The sequence below is a fragment of the Staurois parvus genome, unplaced genomic scaffold, assembly GCF_062004578.1.
Source record: "Staurois parvus isolate SC_StPar_1 unplaced genomic scaffold, SC_StPar_1.0 ptg000154l, whole genome shotgun sequence".
NCBI classification, from domain to species: Eukaryota; Metazoa; Chordata; class Amphibia; order Anura; family Ranidae; genus Staurois; species Staurois parvus.
This window is the reverse complement of record NW_028317950.1, coordinates 21,774,066-21,801,919: the sequence shown is the minus strand read 5'-3', so window position 1 is coordinate 21,801,919 and position 27,854 is coordinate 21,774,066. Positions and strand designations below refer to the sequence as shown.

Below are 27,854 nucleotides of genomic sequence, written 5' to 3'. Positions count from 1 at the left end.
CAATCCAATAGCCCAATATGGATCAACCATTGTAAGCTGAAGAACACTCTTGAGGGACTGCTTGTGTTGTCCGATGGCGGCATTGCTGGACAGAATGTTAGGTGTGGTCAATCAACTTCTACATTTCCATTTTCTTAGAAAACACTGATCTTAATGAGTTTTGGTATGATAGGTATTGGGTTAAGTTTAAGGTTTAAGTTTCAAATTAAGAGTTAAGCTTCTAAGTGAAAGTGAAGAGTTCGCTTTAGGGGTAAGGAGAAATTCACTTTCTAGTTTGACTGATTTTCTCACTGTAAACATCACACCAAAAACCTTCAGCGAAGGTGTAAATGTGCTGCTTTGATTTATTCCCACTGCCTCTTTTTCATTCATATTCCAGCAATTCACAAGGCAGGCAAAATGCACAGACTAACAAAAAATAAAAAAAACAAACATAAAAAAGTATTGCTTTCATTGCACTTGGTCTGTGAAAGCTCACGGTGAGAAAAATATGGTGAATGTGCGTTTAAAATGTCATGAATGGAAAAGCGTCAAGACAGTAAATGACTTAAAACGCCATGGTGCGCAAAATATACAAAATTCATGTAAAAACATTACATTGGATGCATGTTTTTCTATAACAGTATATTTAAACGTATGCAAGGTAATTGATCCTTTTAGGGAACATTAATGGTGCTAGGATTTCACTCTGCTGTCTATGATGTGTCAGCTTCTGGTACCTGCTCTGTCACTTCATCCTTTTATACTTTATATGCAAACCTGTCAGGAGCTGTAATGGGGTAGGATCTAGGGTTTGTTCAGTGGCAGAAAACTGCCATTGAAAGGCTTGTCCTGTGATACCGTTACAGCACCGCTGCTCATAGTGGTGCATCCATGCTTGTGTAATAGAATTTGTACTGTACTGCTGTATTAAACTTGCACATCCCCCATCCCCCCCCAGCTGTATTAAACCCTGCAGAGTTCATTCGGAACGCTGCACTCCTAGCTTAGTCACATCAACACAAAAGGGTCTTTGGATATTAATTCTGAAACAACCGAACCCCCCCCCCTCCCCCCCAGCCCTTTGGCAGGTGAAGTTACTTGTTGGCGTTATTGAAACATATGGCATCAATTAAGCCGCTGTTATTTTCTATTAAGTTCAATTCCGTTCCTCACCAGGAGGGCTCGAAAAACCTCCAAAAATTACCATCTCCTCCTCTCCCTGAAGCTAGCTGTATTAACCCTTTGTGTGCATGGCTGGGCATCGAATCTTTCTTTCCTGACTTCACTTCGTAGAACTCTGCATGTAAGCTGCAGCAGCAGATAGGTTAAAGGGTAGCTCTACCTCAAAGGCTTTCAGTCCCTGTGCCTGTTTCAGCCTGTCTGATGTCAATGGATTCTTCACCCACATCCTTGGGGATCAGCTCTTTGAAGCAGCTATGATACTTCCTCCTGGATCATCCCCTTATTTTCCAGCATGGCCCACACTTATTTATTGAACCCATTTGTTTCCAAATGATATCCAAGACCAAACCACGCAACTTTGGAAAAAATTGAGGCACTTAAAGAAAAAGTGGCCTTGCAGATTCTTCAAGGCTTGTGTTGGACAGCCAGTTGGCAGAAGCGTGACAACAAAGGCCATTACTGGTCAGCGGTTTTGTGTAGGGGACAGGTGTACGGGTTTTCCAGGTAAATTTTCAGGCCTCTTTAAAAAGATGAAGGGGAGATTTTCTGCCATGATATTGATACCCTGGTCCACAGCTTGTAGATGCACTTCGTATGTGTAGGAGCAATCAGACTCTTGAAAGACCTACCTACTCCTTAACCTTTAAAGTAGAACTAAAGTCAGACAACCATTTTAGGTCCACTGGTCCACAGGCCTGTCCCTGTTCTAATCCCCCCTACTCCCTGAAATGAATTCCTGGAACTAGTTTTGGGTTCCATCCTCGTCTCACCACCAACTGTATTAATTTCTGCTTGTTCACCTGTCCTATGTGTACGATGAAGGCACTACTTGGATAACTCTGTCCGAGATGCCAGCCTGCCTCATAACAGTGTCACTGAAATTCCATCCAGTGGGTGCACAGATAGCAATTTAAGCACTTATGTGTTAAGCCTCGGACAAATAAAAATCAAACAAATAGTCAATTTTTTTTCTTTTTTTTGTATGCTAGTCTCATATTGAAGACAAATAGGTTACTAAGATACAAAAAGTCTTATTAAGACAGAATACAACTTCCTGCAATGATGTAATGTATTCTTTCATTTCCGAGCAATGTCGTTCTTGATCACTTTTTTTTTATGGATGTGTACTGACCAGACTACACGAAAATCATTTGTTCTGTTATCATATGACAAAAATATTCATGCTTGTCCCTTCGGATCATTTCGCATGAACTATCATGATTGGCTCTCTAAAGCTGTGTACTAACGATCAAATTATTAGACAATCGCACCAAAAGTGGTATTTTCCATCCACTTTGTTCATGGTCTGTACTAGGCTTTAGAGTATGGAGAGGTTAGAAGCTCTGTCAGTTATTGATTGCTGTCTCTTTCCTTGCTCACTTCATTTCTTGTCCTGAGGTTACAGGGAGCAAAAAAAATCAGAAGATCTAACTTTTCCTTACTGCTACCAAGTGGTGCTGTACTATACTTTCTGCATTCTGTCCTCAAGGATTGCATGGAATATGGACATTAAAGAGAACCTTGTGTCTTTTCAGAAAAAATGTAAAATATTCAGCTATAAATACTGTAGCTGCGGACTTTTAATAAACTGCCACTTACCAGCCCATGGATCCAGTGCTGTCCTTACCCAGGCTGGTTCTTCACTGGTCTTCAGGCACCACCATCTTGAATGTGGGAAGCTGGTTGTGACTTCCTGGTGTTTCACAGCAAGCTTTCCATTGCACCTGTGCAAGACTTGCCGCACTTTCTGAATGTTCATGTAACATGTCCCATGAAGTTCCGATTGGCTGCAGCCACTGATCAAATGAATATTTTCCAACATTCCCAGTCAACAGAAGTCAAACATTAGATCAACCTCTGTCAAGCGGGAAGGGCCAAAGATGGATCAAAATCCATCTGGTCCTTGCTGAACCAGCCAAATTTTGATCCATCTATGACCATCGTTACATTTTCAGGTGCGATAATTAAAATCCCAAGTGTGATCATTTCACATTTAGTGGTGTTTAGTGGTGTTTTAAAAAATGTTGCCCTTATTGCAACTAAAAACAACCATCAATCAGAACAATCCTTCCCAGGTTTATCTTTTGCTTTATTGCAGGAGACCCCTAGAATCAATAAACTAAACAAGGCCTATAGTGCCACGCCTGACAGACGCTGCTGTTCCTGGTCTTTTAGCATGGCGCAGACAATAAAATACTTTGCTGACACGTATAGGAGTCGATCAGCTGAATTGGATTTTCTTTAAGCAGATTACAGGTGTTTTCCCTAAGATAAGGAAGGCACTGGATGCATCGGCCCCTCTTCCCTTTTTATGCAAACATGCACATTTGGGTCGTGTAGAGTGTGTACGCATGCAACGATCGCTTGCTTAAAACTGTCACTCGGAGTGCAGAGGTCTAGAATTCTATGTTAATTTGTCTTATCAAATAAAGCCACAGCCTGAAATGTGATATCATCAACCGGCCGCTTTGTGTATAGACAACGGGTTGCCACTTGTGAGAGACTGACACTGTTCCATAACAACGTAAGCGACAAACGGTGATCAAGCTAATTAACTCGGCTCTACTCCCGTGACGAAGCACTGGTGTGAGCGGTCTACAGATTGAGTTCCATGGACCAGCGCTGTCTTATTCTCATCCCCTCCCCCCTCTTCTCACTTCTTCTCTCTGAAAGACACATTTCAATTGGAAGAAATAACAGGGCTTTCTTGTCCACCCCCCCTTCTCCTTCCCCGCTTAAATTACTGTTTAAATTAAGATCGAAAATTCATTACGGGGGCCTCTTTATTAGATTGGACGGCAGTTTGGCGGCTGCACTAGGATTGTGTCAAAGAGCCAGAGAACAGGATATTAAAGGCAAACTCACATCAATTACACGGCCGATTCAGACGAGATTTTCAAGGAGACGGAGGGAAAACATTTAATAAAGGCAGAAGCTCATTTAATAGAGGACTTTTTTTTTTTTTCTCTTTCCTTAAAGTGATACGAAGGGAGGTGGGGAACGCTGTGTAAATTTCAAGCCACTTTCTCTTGCCCATGTTTGCTAAAGGGTGGCTTGGCTTTGCTGGTGGGGGTGGTACATAGACAAATATAGATATATACATATATAGAGAGATAGATATCACGGGAGAATATTTTTAATGAGGTGATGCAGGTGTATAAATAAGGACAGTAAGTCCAGGAAAGAAGATGGCAGTCTGTGTTCTGCTAATACTAGGATTGCAACCTGAGTGCATTCAATTCACCTCTAATCTGATGAAACCCATTTTATGGCGATTGGGCTTATTAGGAGTTCAACAGAGACAGATCTTTGCAAGCAAGAACAAGATTACTGAACACTAGAAGGCAGAATCTTTTCACCATAGTAAAATCATGTAGCCCATCTCCATCTTTTTCCTTTTTAATAGAGAAAAGGTAACAAGACTTTTGTAGTACATTTGCAGAGTTGGGGGTAACATTGTGAGTTCCAGGGGGAAGGCAGTAAGCTCTGGTTTCTGTGCCCAGCAGTCTCTTAAAGCGACATTAAACACTAAAGCAAACATTTATTATATTACAGCTTACCAATTCTTAGATGTGATGGCTGCATTAGTTTTCTTTTTTAGGCTTTCTTCTATTTTCATCTGGTGATCTGGCCGGTAAGTCTGTTATTTTTTTATAAAGAACAAGCTCTCTTGCAGATGTATCAGTTACAGGGATGAGACAAACCATTTACCACTAACAGGGGTGCTTACAATGATCAGTTTTATTTATGTAAAAACTTTATCCCAAAAGGAAAAAAACTGCCTCAGGCTGACAATGCTGCTGTCTGCTGTGCTCCCCCATCCAGAGTGGGGGCGCTCTAATTCAAGAGGTGTATTACTGGCCAGATCCCTAGGTGAAATCAAAAAGGCAAAAGCCTAAAATAAAACGAATGCAGCCACCACATCTAATAATTGGTAAGGTGCAAGATATTATATTTTTGGATTTAGGGTTAATAAAGCTTTAAAGTGATATTAAAGGAAATAAAAAAAACATGGTATACTTGCCTGCTCTGAGAAGTGGTTTTGCACAGAATAGCCCTGATCCTCCTCTTCTCGTGTCCCCTGCTGGCGCTCTTGGCCCCTCCCTCCTGCCAAGTGCCACCAGAGCAAGCAGCTTGCTATGGGGGCACCCAAGCAGGCTTGCTCCCAGGCTGCTGCTCTGTGCTTCCATTGACACACAGAGACGTGGCTCAGCCTCACCCCCTCTCCTCTCTCCTCATTGACTGAGCCAATGACTCTTGCTGTTGTCTCAGCCAATGAGGAGGGAGAGTCCCCAGAGATCCGAGACTCTCGTGCACATTGCTGGATCGTGATGGGTCTCAGGTAAATATTAGTGGGGCTGCTGCACACAAAGGGTTTTTTTTACCTCCATGCATAGAATGAGCCTTGAGCCTTTATAACCATTAAGTCTGATTTTAGACAAAACCTGGAAGCTGATTGGTTACTATGCAGAGCTGCACCAGATTTTGCACGCTCCACTTTTCGGAAATGGTCCCCATAGGGACCATCATTCCTGGCTACCTTCTGAAAATACTGTTTGCTTGATTGCCTTTTCTGATGCTTTGTCATCAATACATTGTGAGTGGTTGATCTAGAACATGGATGTAGATTAGGGAAGATGAGAAACTCAGAGGTTCTTTACTGCATTCAGTTCCTTACTGCATGCTTTTCCTTGGTCATTTACTAAGAGTATTAAAGGTAGAGGGGAGTATGATGGCCGAGCAAGTATTTTCACAAACAGGTCAGCAAAAACAGCCTCCATGTTTTCCCTATGCGGGAGGAGACGAGAGGATTGGTTAGAAAGATGCATAGATGTAAAATCTGGTCTGAGATGGGAAACCGTGATTGGACCAAGTGTTCTTACCAGTCTGATCCCTCTTTCTTCAAAGATCAGGCTAATTGGCTGGGTGATGGGTTTCTTGTCTGTGACTGCTCTTAGGGTTCAATCTCCTTGTAATAATGTTTCTTACAATCATTCAAGAAACCATAATTTATTTTATCTGTGTCAACCTGTCTCCGAAAATAATGTACGGGAGACGTGTTGTATATGTAATAAATACAAATATGAAAAAATAAATCCTGTTCCATAAATCCACTTTTCTGGTGCTGTTTGTCTAAGACAGGGGTGTCAAACTGACGGCCCTCCAGCTGTTGCAAAACTACAAGTCCCATCATGCCTCTGCCTTTGGGAGTCATGCTTGTAACTGTCAATCTTGCCTCATGGGATTTGTAGTTTGGCAACAACTGGAGGGCCGCCAGTTTGACACCCATGGTCTAAGAGATCTTTCAACAGTCTTAGTTTTAGACATAGTGTTCCTCTATGACTAAGCCCCCCGGTGGGTGGGGCGAAACATGTCAGAGGGTATGGCTTGTGGTGTGGTGCAAGGATGGGGCCATCTTACACATGTTAACCACATAGACTGGATTGGGCAATTTTTCCATTTACACTACAAAGTACTGGTGATATTTTCAGCAAGCACCCCATTTCTACATAACAGCAGGACTATATACATTCACTTTCTTTGCTTAGAGCAGTACTACAAGTATTAGCAGGTCTTATTTTGAGAGAAACAGACTTGAAATCTCATATTTTTTCCACTCTCTTGCTGGTGGCTTATGGCCCACTGTCAATGTAGCAATCATATCTATCCAGTATTTCTTTTAAAGGATAACTGCAGCTGAATGACTGTTCACAAGCTGGGAGAACAGAGATCCTGGATCCATAACAAGTGGGTGTGTGGGATTTTACTTAGAAGGACACTGAGCAGTTATTAAATTCCAGATGTAGATGTCCATCCTGACACCGGAAGAGCCAGCTTATTGCAGTTTAGTTCTGTTAGCAGTCAAGAAAGGGTTAATGATCACTTGTCATTCTCAGTTTCAGGATTGATCTGCTTTGCCAGGTTTAACCCCTAACAGACCAAAAGTGAGCTTCTCCTATAATTACACTGGAACTGATTTTGTTACTCATCTTTCCCTCGGAATTTGGTATTTACGATCCTCCTGGGACAAACTCTTCATAGTGTGCAGGTCTTTCCAATTAATTAGAGTTAGTGCTACAGGGTAGCAGGGGCTGGGGATTAAGTGTGCAGTGTAATCAAGCAGCATCAATCAATATCCATCTACTTCTAAAGTCTCATCACCTACCTGATGACTTGCAAACAGATTATTAAAAAGAGAGGGTGCAAGTGTTGGAAAGGCAAACTAGAAATCACAGAGAACAGTATAGGGACCTTTAACAGCAAAAGCTGAATCTGGGCACCTTCCCCCTGTACAAAGAGGGCATGTTACAAAACCGGTGTGGATTGCAAACATGGATTCAATGGCCATAGACACATAGTGGTTGATTTACTAAAACTGGAGAATGCAAAATCTGGTGCAACTGTGCATGGTAGCCAATCGGCTTCTAGCTTTAGCTTGTTCAAATGAGCTTTGACAATAAAAACCTGGAAGCTGGTTGGTTTCTAAGATTTTGCACTCTCCAGTTTTAGTAAAAATCCCATTTAAAATTTTCCTTGTGATTGACCTTTCCATACTCTTAAATTGGTTGAATGTCTAAAAATGGTGGTTTAATGTAGGTTCAATAAGAATCTCAAAACCTGATACATGTTTGGCCAGCGTAAAGCCCTAGCTAATAGGATGGCTGATGTGGGAGTGATCCCCAGGCAGGGAGTCAATAGGTAATTCATTGATAAAAATCAATAACTTTGCACATCCAAATGATGAATGTTAAAATAGGATTGAGTCTGACAGCTAGAGCTAGAAGTACAGAGACTATTAATAAGATCTGGATGTCCTGTAGATGGGTAGCAAAACAACATATTCAGTGAATAGAGATCGTTTTTCCAAACTTAAAGGCAACAAATGCTCGTCATAACTATGCCAAATGCACAATACACATTCATCAGCTAATGGTTGCTGAACCAATCATTTTTCAAGAAATAGACCCAATGAATTAAAAATACCAATTAAAGGTTGCAAAGTAATGACCTGCTGCATCAGGAAACTATATCTTTCCTCTTCGTCAAATGATGAAGAGTCTAAAAATTAATGTGAGTGGACTGGCATCTGACCTTCTGCTCCCTGGTAACCTTTTGAAGCCAAACAGCACTCAAGGCATTCATTCCAATTGGCCCTGCAGTCAGAGAACCTTCGTACATACAAGTCCAGGAGTTCCTATACCACCAGTACTTCAACAGCCTTAAGCTTTTGAGGGAATAAATAAATCCCATAGGGCCTGCCAGGGTTTCCCAGTTAAAATACAGCTAGCCATAGGTGTGAGATGTGCTCAGAAGGTGCAATGACCAAATTCTTATTAGGGATGACCATTTTGGCTGACAGTGCTTGTTTATCCAGCAAGTAGATGCCCTTGGCACTGGGCTTGGAGATGATGGTTATTGTTCGAAAAAAAAAAAATAGCTTATGAAAGCTCCCACTCGAAGATCAGACTGGCAGGGGGTCTGTAGCCATGCATTCTTATCTGTTTATTTTAAGCTTGATCTCTAGATAGCATAACTATATCCCTGTGTGTGTGTTACCCCCATGAACATGTGAGGCTGCTCTACTTCTTTGCAGGGGGTCTATGAATTTAAATACCATTCCCTTGCATTGCAGCAATATCTGTTCACTGCATACTTATAGGATTCTGGTTGAAACATGAAAACCATGTCTGTTTAATCCTCGAAAGTGACTTCTGCTATGGAAGGCTTAGTTGTCAGCCTGTCCTACAAATTTTCAAAAAAATTTTTTTCTTTTTTTGCATATAACCTCAGTTAAGCACATTAACTTAGGCCACATTGTGAACCTATCATTTCGTGAACTTGATCCATGGGGTGCAGAGGTTCCTGATCAATGACAATTGGGGAACAAAATTGGCGCACAAAGAAAATTGAGTCTGAACCATTTGGAAGGAAAGGAAAAATGTGGGGGCGGGGGGGGGAGAGAAAATGAGGGGGGAAGTTTGGGGAAGGAGTGGGAGAAAATAGAAATTGAGGGGGGAGGTACAAGGGAAAGAAGAAAAAAGGGTACACATAATATGTTATTAAATATCAAAATTAAGAAAATCCAACAGACTCATAAGGAGTAAGGTCTCTAAACACTTATATACAGTCAAATGACACTTGTGCCAGCTTGATCATAAGAGTAAGAAGTGACCTATGTGTTTAAGAGAAAACAAGGAAAGTGCCATTTAAGTGCAGCATTGTTGCAGATGTTCATTGGAACAGAAAATTGGCAACTCACATGTAAAAAAACTTTAAAAGTGCTCCTCAAGAGTTTGCAGAGCCACTACAAGCCCCCAGTCCTGCAGATCCTGCTGATGGAAGTCAATGCAGCTGCCCATTGCCAATGGAAGTCTTGGTAAACAGCCTCCATCATGCCAGAGTGGAAGGTGGCGTGGGATACAGTTACTGATCAATGGTACATATAACCAATAGTTAAATTTAACATATACAGTTGTGTTCAAAATAATAGCAGTGTGTTGAAAAAAGTGAATAAAGCTCAAAATCCTTCTAATAGCTTTTATTTCCATACACACAAATGCATTGAGAACACTACACATTCTATTCCAAATCAAAACATGAAGGAAAATATATCAAATGTGTGTTGTTTCTTTAAAAAAATGTAAGAAAAGTGAATATTAGACTGTTCAAAAAAAAATTGCAGTGTTTGTATTCTTCTTTACAAACTCAAACAATCACTATATAAACTGAAAGATGTTTGAAGATTTTTCTTTCCTTTGAATCACTTAATGAATATTTAGTTGTAGTCGCACTGTTTCTGAGAACTGCTGTACATCTGTGTTGCATGGAGTCAACCAACTTCTGGCACCTGTGAACAGGTATTGCAGCCCAGGATGATTGGACTACATTCCACAGTTCTTCTCTATTTCTTGGTTTTGCCTCAGAAACTGCATTTTTTATGTCACCCCACAAGTTGTCTATTGGATTAAGATCCGGGGATTGGGCTGGCCACTCCATAACATCAATCTTGTTGGTCTGGAACTAAGATGTTGCACGTTTACTGGTGTGTTTGGGGTCGTTGTCTTGTTGGAACACCCATTTCAAGGGCATTTCCTCTTCAGCATAAGGCAGCATGACCTCTTCAAGTATTCTGATGTATTCAAACTGATCCATGATCCCTGGTATGCGATAAATAGGCCCAACACCGTAGTATGAGAAACATCCCCATATCATGATGCTTGCGCAACCATGCTTCACTGTCTTCACAGTGTACTGTGGCTTGAATTCAGTGTTTGGGGGTCGTCTGACAAACTGTCTCCGGCCACTAGACCTAAAAAGAACAATCTTACTTTCATCAGTCCACAAAATGTTGCGCCATTTCTCTTTAGGCCAGTCAATGTGCTCTTTGGCAAATTGTAACCTCTTCAGAACGTCTTTTTTTCAACAATGGGACTTTGCGGGGGCTTCTTGCAGATAGCTTGGCTTCACATAGGCGTCTTCTAATTGTAACAGTACTCACAGGTAACTTTTAGACCTTCTTTTATCTTCCTGGAGCTGATTGTTGGCTGAGTCCTTGCCATTTTGGCTATTCTTCTATCCATTCGAATAGTAGTTTTTCGCTTTCTTCCATGTCTTTCAGGTTTTGGTTGCCATTTTAAAGCATTTGCGATCATTTTAGCTGAGCAGCCTATCATTTTCTGCACTTCTTTATATGTTTTCCCCTCTCCAATCAACTTTTTAATCAAGGTATGCTGTTCTTCTGAACAATGTCTGGAAAGACCCATTTTCCTCAGAATTTCAGAGAGAAATGCACTGTAACCAGCATGTACAACATTTGCTGCCTTCCTTCCTTAAATAAGGGCAATAATTGCCACCTGTTTTTCAAAGAATGAATGACCTCACTAATAGAAATCCACAATGCTATTATTTTGAACATGCCCCTTTCAATTAGTGATTCAATTACACAGAATCAGCAGCATGCATGTCATGACTGTTAGGTCTGTTGGATTTCTATTACTCTACTACACCTGCTAGTAAATTATTTGCCATGTAGAAATATCATTTCTACCAAAAACAGTGATTGATCAGGTTAGTGATGTCTGACTGCTATTATTTTGAACACAACTGTAGTTAAATTTTAACACGTAACTCTTCTGTATAGTCATTTATTTCCAAGCATAAAACTTTTATTTGGAAAATGCTTACAAATGCAGGTGACCATAGGTGTACATTAGACCTAAAAGTACTTCGAAAGATTTGCTGTTATTAATTGGTATATAATACATTGTTGAAAAATCTTAAGAGATAGAAGTGATTTTGCAAAAACTGCTGGAAAAACAAATTGCTTACAGTATTTTAAAGTGAATTTTATGTTTTCACGTTAACGAATAACCCACCTGTTTTTTTCTCTTTCAGGTTATTTGGGAGCAGCGGAGCATGCAGCGCATGTGGACAGTCCATACCAGCCAGCGAAATGGTGATGAGGGCACAGGGCAGCGTATACCACCTGAAGGTAAGGCTATGATCAGTAGGGGTGGTGAACATTGCTTTTAGCAGCTAATCATGTTCTTACTCACATTTTTCCAGACTGGAAAAATGAAGGCAATAAATATTTTCTAGTCAACCAGAAGAATATACTGTATATGTCTGCATGGGGAAAGACAAGTTTACTCTAAAGTTCATTCCCAATTGTAATATTGTGAGCCCTTGCTATCATCAGTGCTGGTTCCCTAATCTAGACAAATAGGCCGGACTTTCTGACTGTAGCTTTCCAACTCCCAGATCATTGCCCAGTGATGTCCATAGTTGTATACCTATACATCATTAGTAATTATGTTTTATTTTCCCTCCTCAGTGTTTCACATGTGCCACATGCAGGAACAGACTTGTTCCAGGAGACCGATTTCACTACGTCAATGGCACCATCTTCTGCGAACATGACCGGCCTTCCGGTTTACTGAATGGACACTTAAACAGTCTTCAGAGCAACCCGCTTCAGAGTAGCCCCATGCTACCTGACCAGAAAGTGAGTTGACACTCTGTGATGGGATTAAAATCAATCATGTTACATTAACTTTCTTAAATGCTTCTATAGCCTCCCCTGCTATAGGTACCTTTTTTGATTTTTTTTTTTTTTCATTAAAGGGCCAGTTCAGATAAAAGTGATATATTTTAGTTATAGGTGGAGCAGGGAGGGCTGAGTCATCCCCTGGTTTGTGATATGTCTTGGATACTCCAAACAAGGAGATTTCCCTGCCATAATTCCTGACTGTGTTTCTGTCCATTTGGATGTTTTGAGTGTTCCTGCCCAACCTAGTGTGATTCAACTCCTCCTGTTACATTCTACATATTATAAAGTAAGAACAATTCCAACAAGAAAGATAGAAACCTCTCATGATGGCTACAGCAGGTGTGCAGACCTGGAAACTCGGCACAGAGATTTCACCAATAACGTCCTTGAAAGACAGAAGAAACCATCTGGTAACTTAATTTCTCAGCATCCACTAAACTCTGAAATATCAGTGTTGGGTGAACTGACTTTTTTAAAAATTTGTTTAGTCCATTGTGTTCCCTGGTTCCTAGCCTCGCCATTGGGACTTCCTTCAGCACAGATTCTTTTAAAAGGCTGAAGCTCTGAGCAAAAGCACAGCCAAGACGTGTTGAATTTACCAGCAACCAGTGTTTCAAACTGGGAGTTATTTCCATTGTGATTATTAGGAAAGTGGGATTTTCCCAGAAAATGTGACAATTTAGGTGCAACAGATTATTTCAAACTGCGTTTAATGAAAAACTAATTGGACTTTCTGATGATAAAATAATTTTCTTGCATGACATTAAAGCAGTGTTTCTCAACTCCAGTCCTCATGGACCCCCAACAGGTCATGTTTTCAGGATTTCCCTCAGATGAAACAGCTGTGGTAATTATTAAGGCAGTGAAACTGATCGAATCACCTGTGCAAATTAATGGAAATCCTGAAAACATGACCTGTTGGGGGTCCATGAGGACTGGAGTTGAGAAACACTGCATTAAAGTGATACTAAGCATACAATTTTTAACTGCCATTATCCCTTCTATTTATGTATAAAGATCTTACCACTGTCTGTAATAAATATAAAAGAGAATCTGAGTACCTTATTTAATAATTGCTGTTCAGCAGTCACGTTTCCCATGGACAGATCTAAGGGAGGAGTTTCTTGTGCTGTGATGATGTATGCTCTACAGCAGCAGAGGACGTCCGGACTATGAATCTGTGTCTTCACATCACTGATTGGCATAAAAAAAGGCTTTCAGAATAGAGAATCAAAATAAATAATAGCAACAAAGTGTTTTAAAGCTTATTTTAAATCTATAATCCAAAGCAAATTTTTTTTTGCAATAACATGGTGTAGGGGAAGTTTAAATTGACAATATCTTTCACTTGATTCACACTGGAAAGATATCTGGAGGTTCTACCAATCACAGGATGTTTTCACGCCCCTCTAGCCTGTGTCTATTGGGTTATTGTCATATTGGCCTAATGGTGATTACAGGGGGTGGTCCTCCTTCAAGAAAACCTGCCACTTTGTCCTGAACAAGCAATGTGGTAGATTCTCTGCAAAAATGTTTATCATCTTGAGATAGCGTTGGTGCATCTGGGCAACCCAAATCATTGTTGCACTGTTCATGTGTAGTAACCCTCAACTTCTCTGACCCTGCACTAATACTCTTCTTTTCTAAGAAGAAGCCCCATCTGTACCATTCAACTGTTAACCTCCCTGGCGGTATGATCATTTCAGATTTTTGGTGCTGAAAGCGGTACCATTATTTTGCATGGAAATTTGGTGTTTTATATTGTAGGCATGTAATTCTTAGGAATAACTCACTGAAATCTGTCCGAACAAGAGTCTAGTAAACATCCCGGGTATGATAAAACTTGAAACACAAAATCATAAATTATAATTTAATAAATAATCATAAAAAATAATAAATTTAATTCAATAATATAATCAAACCAAAAACACTGAAATTTGAAATAGAGCGCCAAGTTCGCACATCACTGAGCAAAGTCGCAAAATTGTTTTCAGTGTGTGATGACGAATTTCCCCACGAATCATTATCACTCAATTCTGCAAGTGGTTCTGATTTACTATCGCTGTTCTCTAGCTGGTCTAAAACCGCTTTTGACCTAAAAGGGATGCTTTTTGGATGCCATGGACGTTTCTCAGTTTCCAGGCAATAAGAACAGTAAAAATGCAGGCAAGGCACAGGACAAAGCACTCGGGACAAAATGTATGTGAAATGGTTTGAAACCGTAATGTTTTACTATGTGATTTTAGTGAATGTCACTTTTTTGTCATTTTCAAATTTCCCGCTGTTCCGTCCCCCGTACGCCCCGACGCTTGCAGGGAATGGAACCCAGATGACAGATGCCGGCATCCGCCGGATTACATTGCCGGGGACACTGCAGGAGGGACGTCGCGGGAGCGCAGGACAAGGTAAGTGCAGAAGGGATCGCGGAGCAGCGCCGCATGGTATTCCCGAGTGTAGCTCGGGGTTACCGCTTGTGGTATTGAAACTTTACCCCGAGCTACACTCGGGAATACCACCAGGAAGGTTAAGTACCAAAGGTGCTGGTGTTGGAGTCTTAAATGGCAGGGAAGAGCTTGTCTCCATCTGGGGACAGGGCTTAATTTGGAGTGTACAGTGCTCCTGAGCACACCAAAATTGTTTGGAGGACTGAAAAGCTCAAGCATATTATTAGTTTTGGATAGCGTATGGAAGGGGTAAAACCACTGTCTGTGTTACTGTTGGAGAGACATCACCTCACTTTCTGTCCCAGTTCTCAGACAGAAATAAAGTCTGGCAGAAGTGCCACCACGTCCCTGCTCTACTTTAAAAAAAAATTTTTTCCCTGTTTGTGCCTTTGGAGAGATTTTGGGTATCTCTGTGATCTCTGTGATCACAAAAAATGAGAAAGTATCTTCCCATTGGCTACTTACTGACAGAGGAGAGTTGGAGCTGCAGGATCACGTGACAAGCCTGGAGTGATTTAAAAATAGGTAAGTACATACAGGTTAGGTAGGAGGAGGGAACATTTTTAAGAATAGCTAGACTTGGGCTTTTCTTCAGCTCTAACTATTGACCAAAAATTGCTTCCCAATGTGTGGCATATCGACTGAACGAGTAGATTAATTCCTATTGATAGACATTGCAAAAGAAATCAATTGTTTATCAGAGCATGCATGGTCACCATAATATAAACACACAGACGTGTGTGTGTATGTGTTTGTGTGTATAATACATACACAACCCCAATTCCAAAAGAGTTGAGACGCTGGGTAAAATCTACATAAAAACAGATTGCAATGATTTGCACATCTCATAAACCCATATTTTATTCACAATAGAAAACATATCAAACAATTAAACTGAGAAAATGTACCATTTTAACAAAAAAAATAAGGTAATTTTGAAATTGATGGCAGCAACACATCTTAAAAAGTTTAGACAGCTGGCAAAATAAGTGGTACTGACAAGGAAGAACTGAAAGAACCTTTTGCAACAAATTAGGTTAATTAGCAACAGGTCAGTAACATGATTGGGTATAAAAAGGACATCTTAGAGAGTCATAGTACAAGGGACAAGGGACTGACACGCAACATTGAATGCCTGTGATTTTTGGGCCCTCAGACAGCACTACATTGAAAACAGGCATGATTCTGTGATGAACATCTCTTCATGGGTTCAGGAATACTTCGAAAAATCAGTGTCTGTGAATACAGTTCACCGTACCATTCAAAAATGCAAGGTAAAGCTCTATCTTGCAAAGAAGAAGCCATATCAGAACATGATCCAGAAACGCCACCATCTTCTCTGGGCCACAGCTCATTTAAAATTGTCTGTTGCAAAGTGGAAAACTGTTCTGTGGTTAGACAACTCAAAATATGACATTCTTTTTGGCAATCATGGCAGCCGCATCCTCCAGACTTAAGAGCAGACGGACCTTCTGGCTTGTTATCAGTGCTCAGTTCAAAAGCCTGCATCTCTGTTGGTATAGGGATGCATAAGTGCGTATGGAATGGACAGCTTGCACATCTGGAAAAGGCACAAACAATGTTGAAAGATATACCCGGGTTTTAGAGTAGCATATGCTCCCATCCAGGGGCGGACTGACCATTTGGAAACTCGGGCATTGCCCGAGGGCCCAGGGTCAGTAGGGGGTCCCATGAGATGCCCCTGGTACCTTTTTCATAGGCTTTTTTGAGTTTGGGCAAGGACACAGGCCCCATGATCTCCTATTGCCCGGGGGCACCATGAGTTGTCAGTCAGCCCCTGCTCCCATCTAAACAATTACTTTTTAAGGGAAGGCCTTGCAAGGACAATGCTAAAATGCATACTGCATCTATGACAACAGCATAACGTTGTAGTAGAAGAGTTTGGGTGCTTAAATGGCCTGCCTGCAGTCCAGACCTTTCACCAACTGAAAATATTAGGTGCATCTTGAAACAAAGAAGACCCAGAACCCAGGCATTCAATACAGTGCTTCTCTACTGTAAGTTAGATATCTGTATCAGGCAAGAATTGGACAATGTTACTCTCCCAAAACTTCAACAACTGGTCTTCTCAGTTCCCAGACTTTTACAGAGTGTTGTTAAATAGAGATGGGATGCTACGTGGTAAACATGGTCTTGCCCAAACTTTTTTGAGAAGTGTTGCTGCCATCAATTTCAAAATTACCTTATTTTTTGCTTAAAATTGTAAACATTTTTTATATTTTTCATTTTCTATTGTGAATAAAATATGGATTTCAGATTTGCAAGTCATTGCATTCTTTATGTAGATTTTGTCCCAACTTTTTGGAATTGCGGTTGTATTTTTAGAATAATAAGGAAAAAAGTAATTAGAAACTGTGTTAGATTTCTGTTGTCTGCTTCCCTGGTGCAGGATCCTTGGGTGGCAGTAAAACCTGAGAAGAGTTCTAACCTTTCCCAATTGTCTGTAAAATTTAAGAAAACATTGGTTTTGGGTATAGATTCATTTTGAAATCATAAATGTAATTTTTATGTGCACAGGAAAAAAGTCTAAAGTTTAATCTTAAACCCTATTTATTTTATTCTTGCAGGTTTGCTAAGGAAGCACAAGCTGTCCATCCTCTGTGCCTTCTGTTCATAATTCATCAGAGACACAATGTTGGCATATATAAAAAAAACCTTTAAATATTATATACATAAATATATATTTTCCTCCTTTTAAGTTTAATCAACGTACAGTGTTGGCACACGTCCTTTCTTCCTGACATGGACTATTTAAAAACTGGAGGAGGATAAAAACTTGTAAATAAACTGTAAAATAAAACTTTTGCAAAGTACAGCCAGCCTAAAACTTTTTGGACAAAAAAAAAAAAAAATTGTTAATTTCTATAGAGGACTTGTAAATTGTCCAACTCTGGGCATCACTGATGATATTACAGCACAGACCAGCCAGTGACAAGCGGCCGACGTTACCTGTTCCTGGATGAGGCAAAATGGATTCTGTTTGTTTCAGTGGACACTTGACGGACCCGGCCACTGGCCTTCCAGGACATGTGCCAAAAATGTCCAAACCTGAGGCATCTGTGAAGATTTGAAGGATGTGTTTTATTAATACAACTTGCACTATGTTGATTACAGCTGGTGGGTTAAAGCATGATTGCAGCCTTCTGAAAACAAAATTGATATTGTAAGGCAGGATAGTGAAGCTGGAACTTTGTATATAGTATTTATTACCTCCATATTTTTCTACTTGACCTGTACGAGTGTTAAAAAGGATTCTTAGTAGAATCAGTAGCCAAAAGGCAAGTTCAGAGTTTGCTTGTGTGCCGAATAATTTGAAAACCTAAAGGTCACCATACATGGCTTGATTGTTATAAGTGGTGTGTTGGATGCAAACATCACTTATGATGAGCAAATGTAGCAGAAGGGTGATCACCAGAACATCCAACTGCCAGCAACACTCAGTACAGTGCTTCTCTACTGTAAAAGGTCTGAGTATATTTGGATTTTTTCTTATAAAGATATATCAGCGTGTGTGCTACATCCACCAATCAACGGAATTATTGTGATGGATTCTGATGGCATTTCAATGCAGTAAAGAATCCAAGTGGTGCAGCAATGCTTTTAAAGAATGGTGGAGGTCTCACCACCTGTTCTTGATAAGATAATTGTCTATGGCTAAACCTTGGATGGTATAGCTTCAAAAACCTTTCCCAGCCTAACCTTTCACAAAACTGCATGATTCAATGCATAACTAAAGCCAAAACGTTATTTCATTTTGGACTCAACAAGAAGTGAGAGGATATATTTCCAATGTGAGGGAAATTTCCTCTTAGACAGTTGCCATTGGAGTGTTTTTACATTCTATTCTTGCTCTGGTGGCAGCTCAAAATTTTGGATTTACCCCTTTTTTCCCAGGTGACACAGATGATGAGGCAAATTGAGAATGAATTATCCTAAGAGGGACACAGCAATAAAACTTGACAGTGGTTCTAAACCAATTCCCCACTAATCAAAATTCTTAAAAAATTATGCCTTTAAGCTGGCCATCCTGTAGATAGTTCGGATCTCGTCTGGTTCAATAGTTGATCCATGGATCAACTTGGCTACAACCAGCATGTCGGATCTTAAGCATGCAATTATTGCCAGCGGCTATAGTCGCTAACAATAATCATTGTGTTCTCCTGGCAGGGACGGCACCCCATGTTCCCCCCCCCAGGAGAACACAATAGCTATGCAGGAGTGATTCTTCCATCAACAGTGAGGGTTGATGGGGGAATCAAGCATTTTTTCTTTCCTGCAACTTTGCAATGTCACACGGGATGGGAAGAAAGTAGTCAGCCCTGTGCAAGCTCCAAGTTATGACCTAGAGTTTACACAAGGCATGTGGTGGCTAGTAACTGCAGAGGGAAGGCAAGTGTGCAACTAGGGAGGACAGAAGTTAAGTTAGGGCCTGTGTGGACAGGCTTTGGGCTTATGTTGATGGTATCAGTATAAGACTTTTCTGAGATAATTAGAATTCATTCATGGGAGATTTGTCTTGCAGTTGACTTTCTTCTGACCTGCATTTTACCTGCTTTAAGTCGGTGTATTCCCATAGACTTGTGAAAAAGCAAAACCTGCTTGAAGCAAACAAAGCCCATCGACACGGGCTCTAAGCCTATTACTCTGCCCTTTAGGTTCACTCAAGTCCATGAAAAAAGTGTGTTTTATATATATATATATATATATATATATATATGTATATATATTCCTATTTTTGATTTTGCTAATCAAACAGCAGATAGAGGTTTTTCAGCACAGGTTTGATAGTTTTCCCACAGTTAAATAATTGGTTGATAACATTTGGCTATGGTAAGCCTAAAGGTGCTGATTACCATTTCCTTTGTACAGCTAATCTTCCATTCTCCATCACCTTAAACAGGCATGCTCATGCAAACACAGCATTCCTGTTTGGGGAAGCAACTGTCCAAAAGTAAATCTTAAAACTATCAGATTATGTATGCCATTCTGACCTTATTCTAGCTACAGCTCACTCAAGAAAACAAAGCTGATTAGTTCATGTCCTGCCTTACAATATCAAATGATTTAGAAAGTTGGAGCTACAGTAGCTTAAAGGGCATTGTAACCATAATGTTGGGTCTACTTTAATCACACAGGCAGGGGTTGGGGAAGCAGCAGGGCCATTAAACTGCTTTTTTGTAAACCTGGATCATGTGACCTGAAGCCATGGCATAAGCATAGTGAAGTGCTGACACCAACAAAGTCTTCATTAAAAATGAAGACTCTAAAGTTGGTGCCTGCAGCTATTGTTGATTATGTGACACTACCTACTGTCTTCAAATCGTAAAACCCTCAGACAGCATATCTGAATTTTTTTTACCTCCCTACTTACCCATGTGATCAAAGCAAACCCAACTTCAGAGTCTGTCTGCTTCAAAGAAAACCCTATGTTTTAAGTTAGTACCCATTTGGAGTTTCTATTTTTCTATTTCAAACCTTCCTTGAAAGTGGTTTTCAAGTAAATAGAGTTAGAATAGAATGATCATTCTGTGATGTGAAAGGCTTGCAGGTCGGCCCATGTGGAATAGCCCCGCTGGTACTTGAAAAACGGGAGCTGGTGTCCTGGCACTGATCCAAGAGTGTGAAGACATGAAAGAAATGGACCCCGCTCAAACCAACCTCATGGATTCAGTGACAAGTGTCAGTGTTGGTCTCAGTCCTCGTACTGACGCATTTTGTCTTGCCTACCAGGGCTTGGTCACACACTCAATTTTTTCACATAGTTGTATGCTACACCTGTGGACAGCTTCTAATCACGGCTGATGATGCATATTAAACCAGCGGCTCTGTGTGTTTCCCTACATCTGGGACCAATCCCCGGTAGGTGGGGCAAAATTCATCATAGGGCATGACCGGAACGAGGGCTGAGGCCAACACTGACATTTATCACTGCATCCATGTGGTCAGTTTGAGTGATGTCCATTCCCTTCATGTCCTCACACTCTTAGAATGATCACGCTGCTGCACTAAAAAGCAGGAAGCACAACATGCATATGTAATGAGCAAATATGGCTCCCCTTATGTTTATATAATTTAAAAGCTATAATGATAATAAACATTCAGTTTCCAAGATAAAAATCCAATCACATTCATATACCTTATGGAATTCTTTTAAAATATTTTTTTAAATTTAAGTTCTACACCCATGGGCTCCTTTTTAGGGAGTTGCAAAAATGCAACCTTGGCTAAGCTGTGTAAAACTTTTTTTGGTGACTGCTTGGAAACTGTGTCCTTCTGCTGGATGTGCCATCTAAACCAAGACCCTCCTGATGCTGAAAAGACATACTGGAAGTTGTAGCCCACCAGCAGCTGGATGGATGTATACAACCCAGCCCTTGTCTACACCAACTGTAGGCACCACGCTCACTCCCCTTACTTCCAAACCCTATACAGCACTGCGCACACCGTTAGCACTCTATAAATATTTTTGTATCCTTGGAGAATGGTTTAATTTATGTTTATGAAAGACTTTTTGTCTAAAAGTTGCATGCTGGGAAGCTGCAGTGAGAACGTTTTATCTGGTTGTTACAATAAAAGTGAATAGATAGAATTAAAAAGCGGAAATTGTTTTCTTTTTCTTGTTGTATATTTTATGAGGAAATAATGTCAGAAGACTTGAAAAAAGGTTATTTCAAAGGAACAGTGATGCTTTTGCAACTATCATGTATGCCTTTTTTATACTTTTGAGGACAAAAGGGCCTCACCTTGGTTTTGGAGTTCCCAATCCCACCATTATTGGATGGACCGGGTGACGTATGCCTCATGTATACATAGCGTTTGTGTAATTGTTTAATCTCAACCTTTAGATGAACTCGTGCTTTGACCATACGGGACAAAGTAACAAGTTCACATTAATGATCAGTACTGTGGCATACCATACTGGCCTTCCCTTTTGTTGGCCAAAGGAAGCAAAACAAAATACCTAGTGCTTTCGGCTATGAGACTTGCTCCCCATCTTCCAATGTAACAGAAGCTTTGTGATTGACCAGTCATGGAGTCTGGTTTCACATAAGCAGTGGGAGACTCTTCAGACCGGTGTATATCATGACTTGCAGCTTACATGGAGTTTCTTCTCAAAGAGAGCAATGGGAAGGTCATATGACTCATTGCGTGGGCTACCAAGAGAAAAGCATCACCTCAAGTTCTTACAGATCTATTAACATTTGCATTACATATAGGGGTACACTAAAGTTGGCCTTTATTGGAACAACCGATGGGGAGCTATCTGCTTATATTGGACATTTATGGCAAGGTTTAGTTCTTCTTCAGTTCACCATAATACGGTAAATATTTAGACTTAATTGTCTTTTGAAAATGATAGTTGTCATAGCAGGACTGTCGGATTTTGATGCCAATTAGGTAAAAGCAGATTTTAAGGGTAAAGGTTTAATTGTTAGAAGGTTTAGGGTAAGATCAAGTGTCAAAGGTTAGGAAGTTGACTTTTAAAGGTATATTTATTTATTAATTTCAGGTACTTATATAGTGACGTCAATTTACGCAGCACTTTACATATATATTGTATATTCACATCAGTCCCTAAAGATTGAGCTTAGATTGTGGAGGGGGGGGGTAATAGGTGTTGAGATTTGGTTAAATTTATAGTAACAGCAGCTAATGAAAGGACCCAGATTTAACTTGGTATTGCCTCTTGTTATCCCCTGTACACACTGAAACTCAGATTGGGAAACACAAGGACAAAATTAGGGGCCAATCAAGTATGCTGCATGGGCATGTGCTAACAGGGAGCCTGCTGATAGAATAAGAGAATAAAGTGAGTAGCAAAATGGCCTCATGATTCTGCTGCTGGTTCTGCATTGAACAGAGAGGTGACCATCCTGTATTGGTCTAGCTGCAGTGGAGAAGTCACGTTTGTACTTTGCATTTAACTGCTTGCCTGATGTTCAGCTTTAAGTATTGAGGGTTAGGGCGAATCATTTAGGCTAAAGCTGGGTATAGAATGAAAATTAGTACAAAAATGCTTGAGAAAATTCTCCATACATTCAAATATCCCTTGAAAGTAGTTCAAGGTTTTGTTTGCTCTGATCTAGAACAGGTAGGTATATCAGTAGTCCTGCCATACCTGGTTCTGCATACTTCTTCCACATCACTGACTCCAAAAGTATTGTGCCAGGCAGTTTCAGAAGAAGGTTGGTTCTTAAAGCCTTTTCCCAGTGTAGGTTTCTTTTCTGTTTAGAGGCAGGTAAAGATTTAACATTCAGCGTTAACACTGGGGAAAGGATAAGGTTAAGTCTAGGTTCACACCTAAGCATTTTCCGCAGCGTTTTGCAGAAACCCACTACAGTCCATTTAACATGATTTCCTATGGGACATGTTCACATCTCTGCATTTTCACCCTTTGGAAGGGTTGGACTTTTTTAAACGCGAAAAGTTGCGTTTTTGGTTCTATAGGCTTCAATGGAGACGTTGCAGAAAAGCATGTAGTGCATTTTTACTGCGTTTTATTCTGCCTAGCAACAAGAAAAAAAAATGCAAAACGCATCAAATGCATGCGCAAAAACGCAGTGCAGAAACGGATCATATACAAACTGCATAGGTGTGAATCTAGCCTAAATGTTAGGATGAGACTGTGTGTTCAGTCTATCTCTAACGGCCAAATTTAACCGGCACATACTTTAAGTTCTTAACTCAAAAAGTACCTTTTATTACCCTCAGTCTCCTCTAAATTCCTGCTGTGATCTGACTTCCTGTTAGAGGGTGGCTACATTTCTTCTGCATAGTCCCACTGTATAAAGGAACGTAGCCACCCTCTCTTGCTTACTCCAGAGATGGACTATGGGACTTGCAGTCTGCATAGCAGCACACGTGACTTCAGGAGAGGTTCAGGAGCTCACCTAGGACATTACAAGTAGGCACAAAAACACAGCAAAAAACAACATAATGAAAAATAGATTACAGAACTATTAAGTTATTTATGTGTCTGGATTATTTTTGGAGAAAAGGGACATTATTTAGTGTCATTTTAAACTGTATGCCATATTTTCAGCAAAAATTGCTAATGTCCCCTGCAGTAACCAAACTAAAAAAATAAAATGATATTTTTCTGTTATCTGAAATATTTTTCAGGCTGAACTTGCAACTTCAGTCACTTGACAGGAAAGAGGAGATTAAAAAAAAAAGTTTCAGAAAGTTCTTTCCTGTAATTGTGACATTTTTGCTGCATATTCCTGCAATACATCTGTTTCTGCTGCCGCCCCTGGGGCCTAATGTATATGCAAAACAACAAGGCCCGACATGTAAATAATGGAAGAGACAAAGTATTGTGCTGTTTATTGTTGAGATCCCTATTGTGTGTCATTTTCAGGCCTGGGGCTAAAAAACAGATTGCTAACAAAGATTTTGATCTTATTACATACTAAAGAAAAGCATTTTCCACCGCTGCCATTTCACATCTTTGTGCTGCCAGCTAATTTGATAGACGAGACAATTTTTTTTGTTCAATCCAACAAAGATTTCAGTTAGGGAAGTCAATGAAGGAGAAAAATGTAAAAAATGCCGGAAATACAAATTAATGCTATTATTTATAGGATTAATTTTCCTGGAAATCATTAAAAGGGCTTTTCCAAAAAATTATGAAAGTTAAAGAATACACAAGAATATCACAAGTTAAAGAACTATAGGCAAAACTTTTTTTTTTTAATTTTGGTTAGAGTAAGGGAGGGTTATAACCCCTGTCAGATTATTTTTTTGCCCTCTTTGTTCCATTGGGGAGAACACTCTTCACTTCGTGTCCTATGGCCAAAACAGGAAGTGAGAGAAAATCCCTGCAAATTAAGGGAATCTCTTGGGGCCCCCCAGGACACCAGTACTAGTGTTCCCATTGGAAAATATCCCCTCTTGGGGACAACCCAAAATTTTGGGTTTTATTTTACTTCACTTTCAATGATTATGGTAAACAGGACAAATAGTGAGGATGAAACTCTGTAACGGGGGCACAGACAGCAATACAAACCTAATAGGTGTTCTAACCCCTCTTAATTCTGTCCAAAACTAAAAAATGTTTTTCCTTTTCCTATACTTTAAAGCCTAAGTTTAACTAAAACACAAGCACAAGTAACATTACTTACCTTTAATGGTCCCTTGTGCTGCTGCATCCTCCAGATCATAATTATGGTGCCCAACTTCTGGTGGCACCTCAACCAATTAGCGGCAAAGGAAGTCATCCTTCTGGTGTTGGTGATCACTAACTGGTGTCAGTGAAGCTTGGGTATTGATTGCTGATGGAAAAAGAACAATGTAAAGGTTTTTGTTTATTATTAGTATTTATAGTGACGTCAATTTGTGCAGCTTTACATATAATGTACATTCACGTTTTTCAGGTCTCTTCCTTCTATCTCCCTAAACACACTCAATTCACCTTAACCTCCCTAGCGGTATGATTATTTCAGATTTTTGGTGCTGAAAGCGGTACATTTTTTCACATGGAAATATGTAGTTTTTTTATTGTAGGCCTGTAATTTTTAGGAATAACTCACTGAAATATGTACGAACAAGAGTCTAGTAAACATTCCGGATATGATAAAACTTGAAACACGAAATCATAAATTATAATTTAATAAATACTCATAAAGAATAATAATATAATATTAATAATAAATTTAATTCAATAATATAATCAAACCAAAAACACTGAAATTTGAAATATAGCGCCAAGTTCGCACATCACTGAGCAAAGTCGCAGAATCGTTTTCAGTGTCTGATGACCAATTTCCCTACAAATTATTATCACTCAATTCTGCAAGTAGTTCTGATTTACTATCGCTGTTCTCTAGCTGGTCTAAAACCGATTTTGACATAAAGGGACGCTTTTTGGACGCCATGGACTTTTCTAAGTTTCCAGGCAGAAAGAACAGTCAAAGCACTAGGGACAAAATGTATGTGAAATAGTTTGAAACAGCAATGTTTTGCTATGAAATAATCGTTTTAAAAAAAATGTCATTTTTTTAAATTTTCAAATTTGCCGCCGGTTCCGGCACCCGTACGTCCCGACGTCACAGGGACCGGAACACGGAAGCAGAATGCCGGCATCGGCCGGAGGAGATGGTCGGGGACGCTGCAGGGGACGCATCGCGGGAGCGAAGGACAAGGTAAGCGCTGCAGGGACTCCCTGAGCAACGCCGCATGGTAAGCCCGAGTGTAGCTCGGGGTTACCGCTTTTGGTACTGAAACTCTACCCCGAGCTACACTCGGGAATACCGCTAGGGAGGTTAAAGGTTAAGTTAACAATTTCTTGAAAAATTAAAAGGTGAACAAACTCTAAATATCCTGGTCACCCCCCCGGACCCCATTGCATATGGTCACTGTGATGCCATGTGCTGTTGGTGCAGCAGTCCCTACAATGTACATTGCAATACCCATCCCCTGGATACCATCATGATGCTTGCAATGGTCAGTACTCATTAGTCAGTGCAGCCATATCACTGCGTTGATTAATGAGAAGAGCATCTGAAGCTTCTTCTTACAGTAAGGTGTCACAAAAAAATTAAGTGCTCTCACTGGTCAGCGCAGTCACGTGGCCAAGCTGACCAATGAGTGCTTGCCATTGCGAACATTACCAAGCCCTGTGCAGTGGCAGACCACTACACTGGTGACAAGGGGCACCATGGGGCTATGTGCAATGGGATCTGGAGAGGTGGCCAGGATATTCAGAGTTAATTCATTTCCGCCAGGCAGCACTAGGGTCATTGGTTCAAATTACAACCACGGAACTACCTGCACAGAGTTTGCATGTTCTCTGTGTGCCTAAGTGGGTTTCCTCCAGGTACTCCAGTTTCCTCCAACACTCCAAAGACATGCTGGTGGGTTAATTGGCTCCTGTTTAAATTGGCCCTAGTGTGTGTATGTATGTGTAGCGATACCCCCAAAGGGGCTGCTTACGTTGGTTCACTCCGCCACTCTGCCTCTCAACCCCAAGAACTGTCTCAGCCCCAACTGACACACCTGGCAATAGTGTAAGTGCAAGGACCAATGAAAAGCACACACTTTATAATAAAACACAGAGATCAGCTTTACTGTAAGACCTCTATGGGAAGTAATAAACATTAACACCAGGTATACGTTAGGTGAATCAAGAGAACAGCAAATACTGTGATTGAAAGCAATATAGCTCACTTTTATACTCAGGCTGCTTTCAGGGGATTCCAACTGTGAATAACCCCAAGAGCAGAGGAAACACTTACATGGCGACCTCAGAGTTGGTCTAAACCCCTTTACATAAATTTGGCTCTATGATGTCCAAGCAGGAGGAGAGCAGAAGAATGACTCTGTTGGGTCAGACTTCTCCCTTCTAACCCCCGACACCATAAGCCCAGTAGGCAAACACTGTACCAACACTGTACCCAACTGATGCTTAATAGCTACTTTCCAAGGTAAAGCTATTCCCTCACACACCATGGAATATAGAGGCCTGAATACGCATGCGCGTGCACGTATGGCACCAGTAACTTCAGTCTCTTGGTAACAGGATGAATCTTGGGGTCTTCAGGGAGCCACTTTCGTTGGTGCACTTAAACTCTTATGGTAAAGTATAATTGTAATCCCATGGCAGTATTTGAATAGCAAAGCAAACACTGTGTCTGTATAGCAGGGCCATCTACACAACCCAGTGCCTGGTGAGTGTGGGCGAAGTGTAATGGCTCTGTATGTGTGCAGTGTTCCTGTCATCTGCCAATGGGCAAAATCCCTCTCACCAGATCCTGTGACTAAGGCCCAAACGATCGTCCTGGAAATGACAGGCTCCTCTGGTCACCTCACGATGAGCACTTCACACTGTCGGTGTGGGCACTGTACTGTAGGCCCACATCTCTCAGTTTGACTGATGCAGATAACTAGACAGGCAGTGAACTGACCCTAAGCACTTCTCTGCTAGGTCCAAACTGTTAACTTGCCACATGCAGACTGCCTCCCCTCAGGAAAAACAAGATGGAGTCCTTCACTCTGCTCTCACGAAGCAAGCTGGTCTCTGTAGTTCTATTCCTCATATAAGCCTATCAGGCCATTTCTGTTCAAGACTGCATATTCCACAATGCTTTGCAGCTGAACCTCCTGCTTGAGAAAGTCCCTGTCATTGGCTCCTTTAATGGCTCTTCTGATTGGCTCTCTCTCTATTACAGTCTGAC

The 27,854-nt window shown here is 40.6% G+C and overlaps 1 protein-coding gene across 2 annotated transcripts in view; it reads left to right on the top strand.

The window, feature by feature from the left end:
• Positions 1-21,275, top strand: part of LOC149463631 (LIM domain transcription factor LMO4-A) — a 36,118-nt gene extending 14,843 nt beyond the window's left edge. For both annotated transcript variants that reach the window (XM_089675211.1, XM_089675210.1), the window contains exons 3-5: positions 11,560-11,656; positions 11,999-12,169; positions 17,247-21,275. In XM_089675211.1, the coding sequence (XP_089531337.1) occupies positions 11,560-11,656; positions 11,999-12,169; positions 17,247-17,255 (277 nt within the window). In that variant the 3' untranslated portion in view covers positions 17,256-21,275. The remainder of the gene's footprint in view (positions 1-11,559; positions 11,657-11,998; positions 12,170-17,246) is intronic.
• Positions 21,276-27,854: the final 6,579 nt, after the last annotated feature.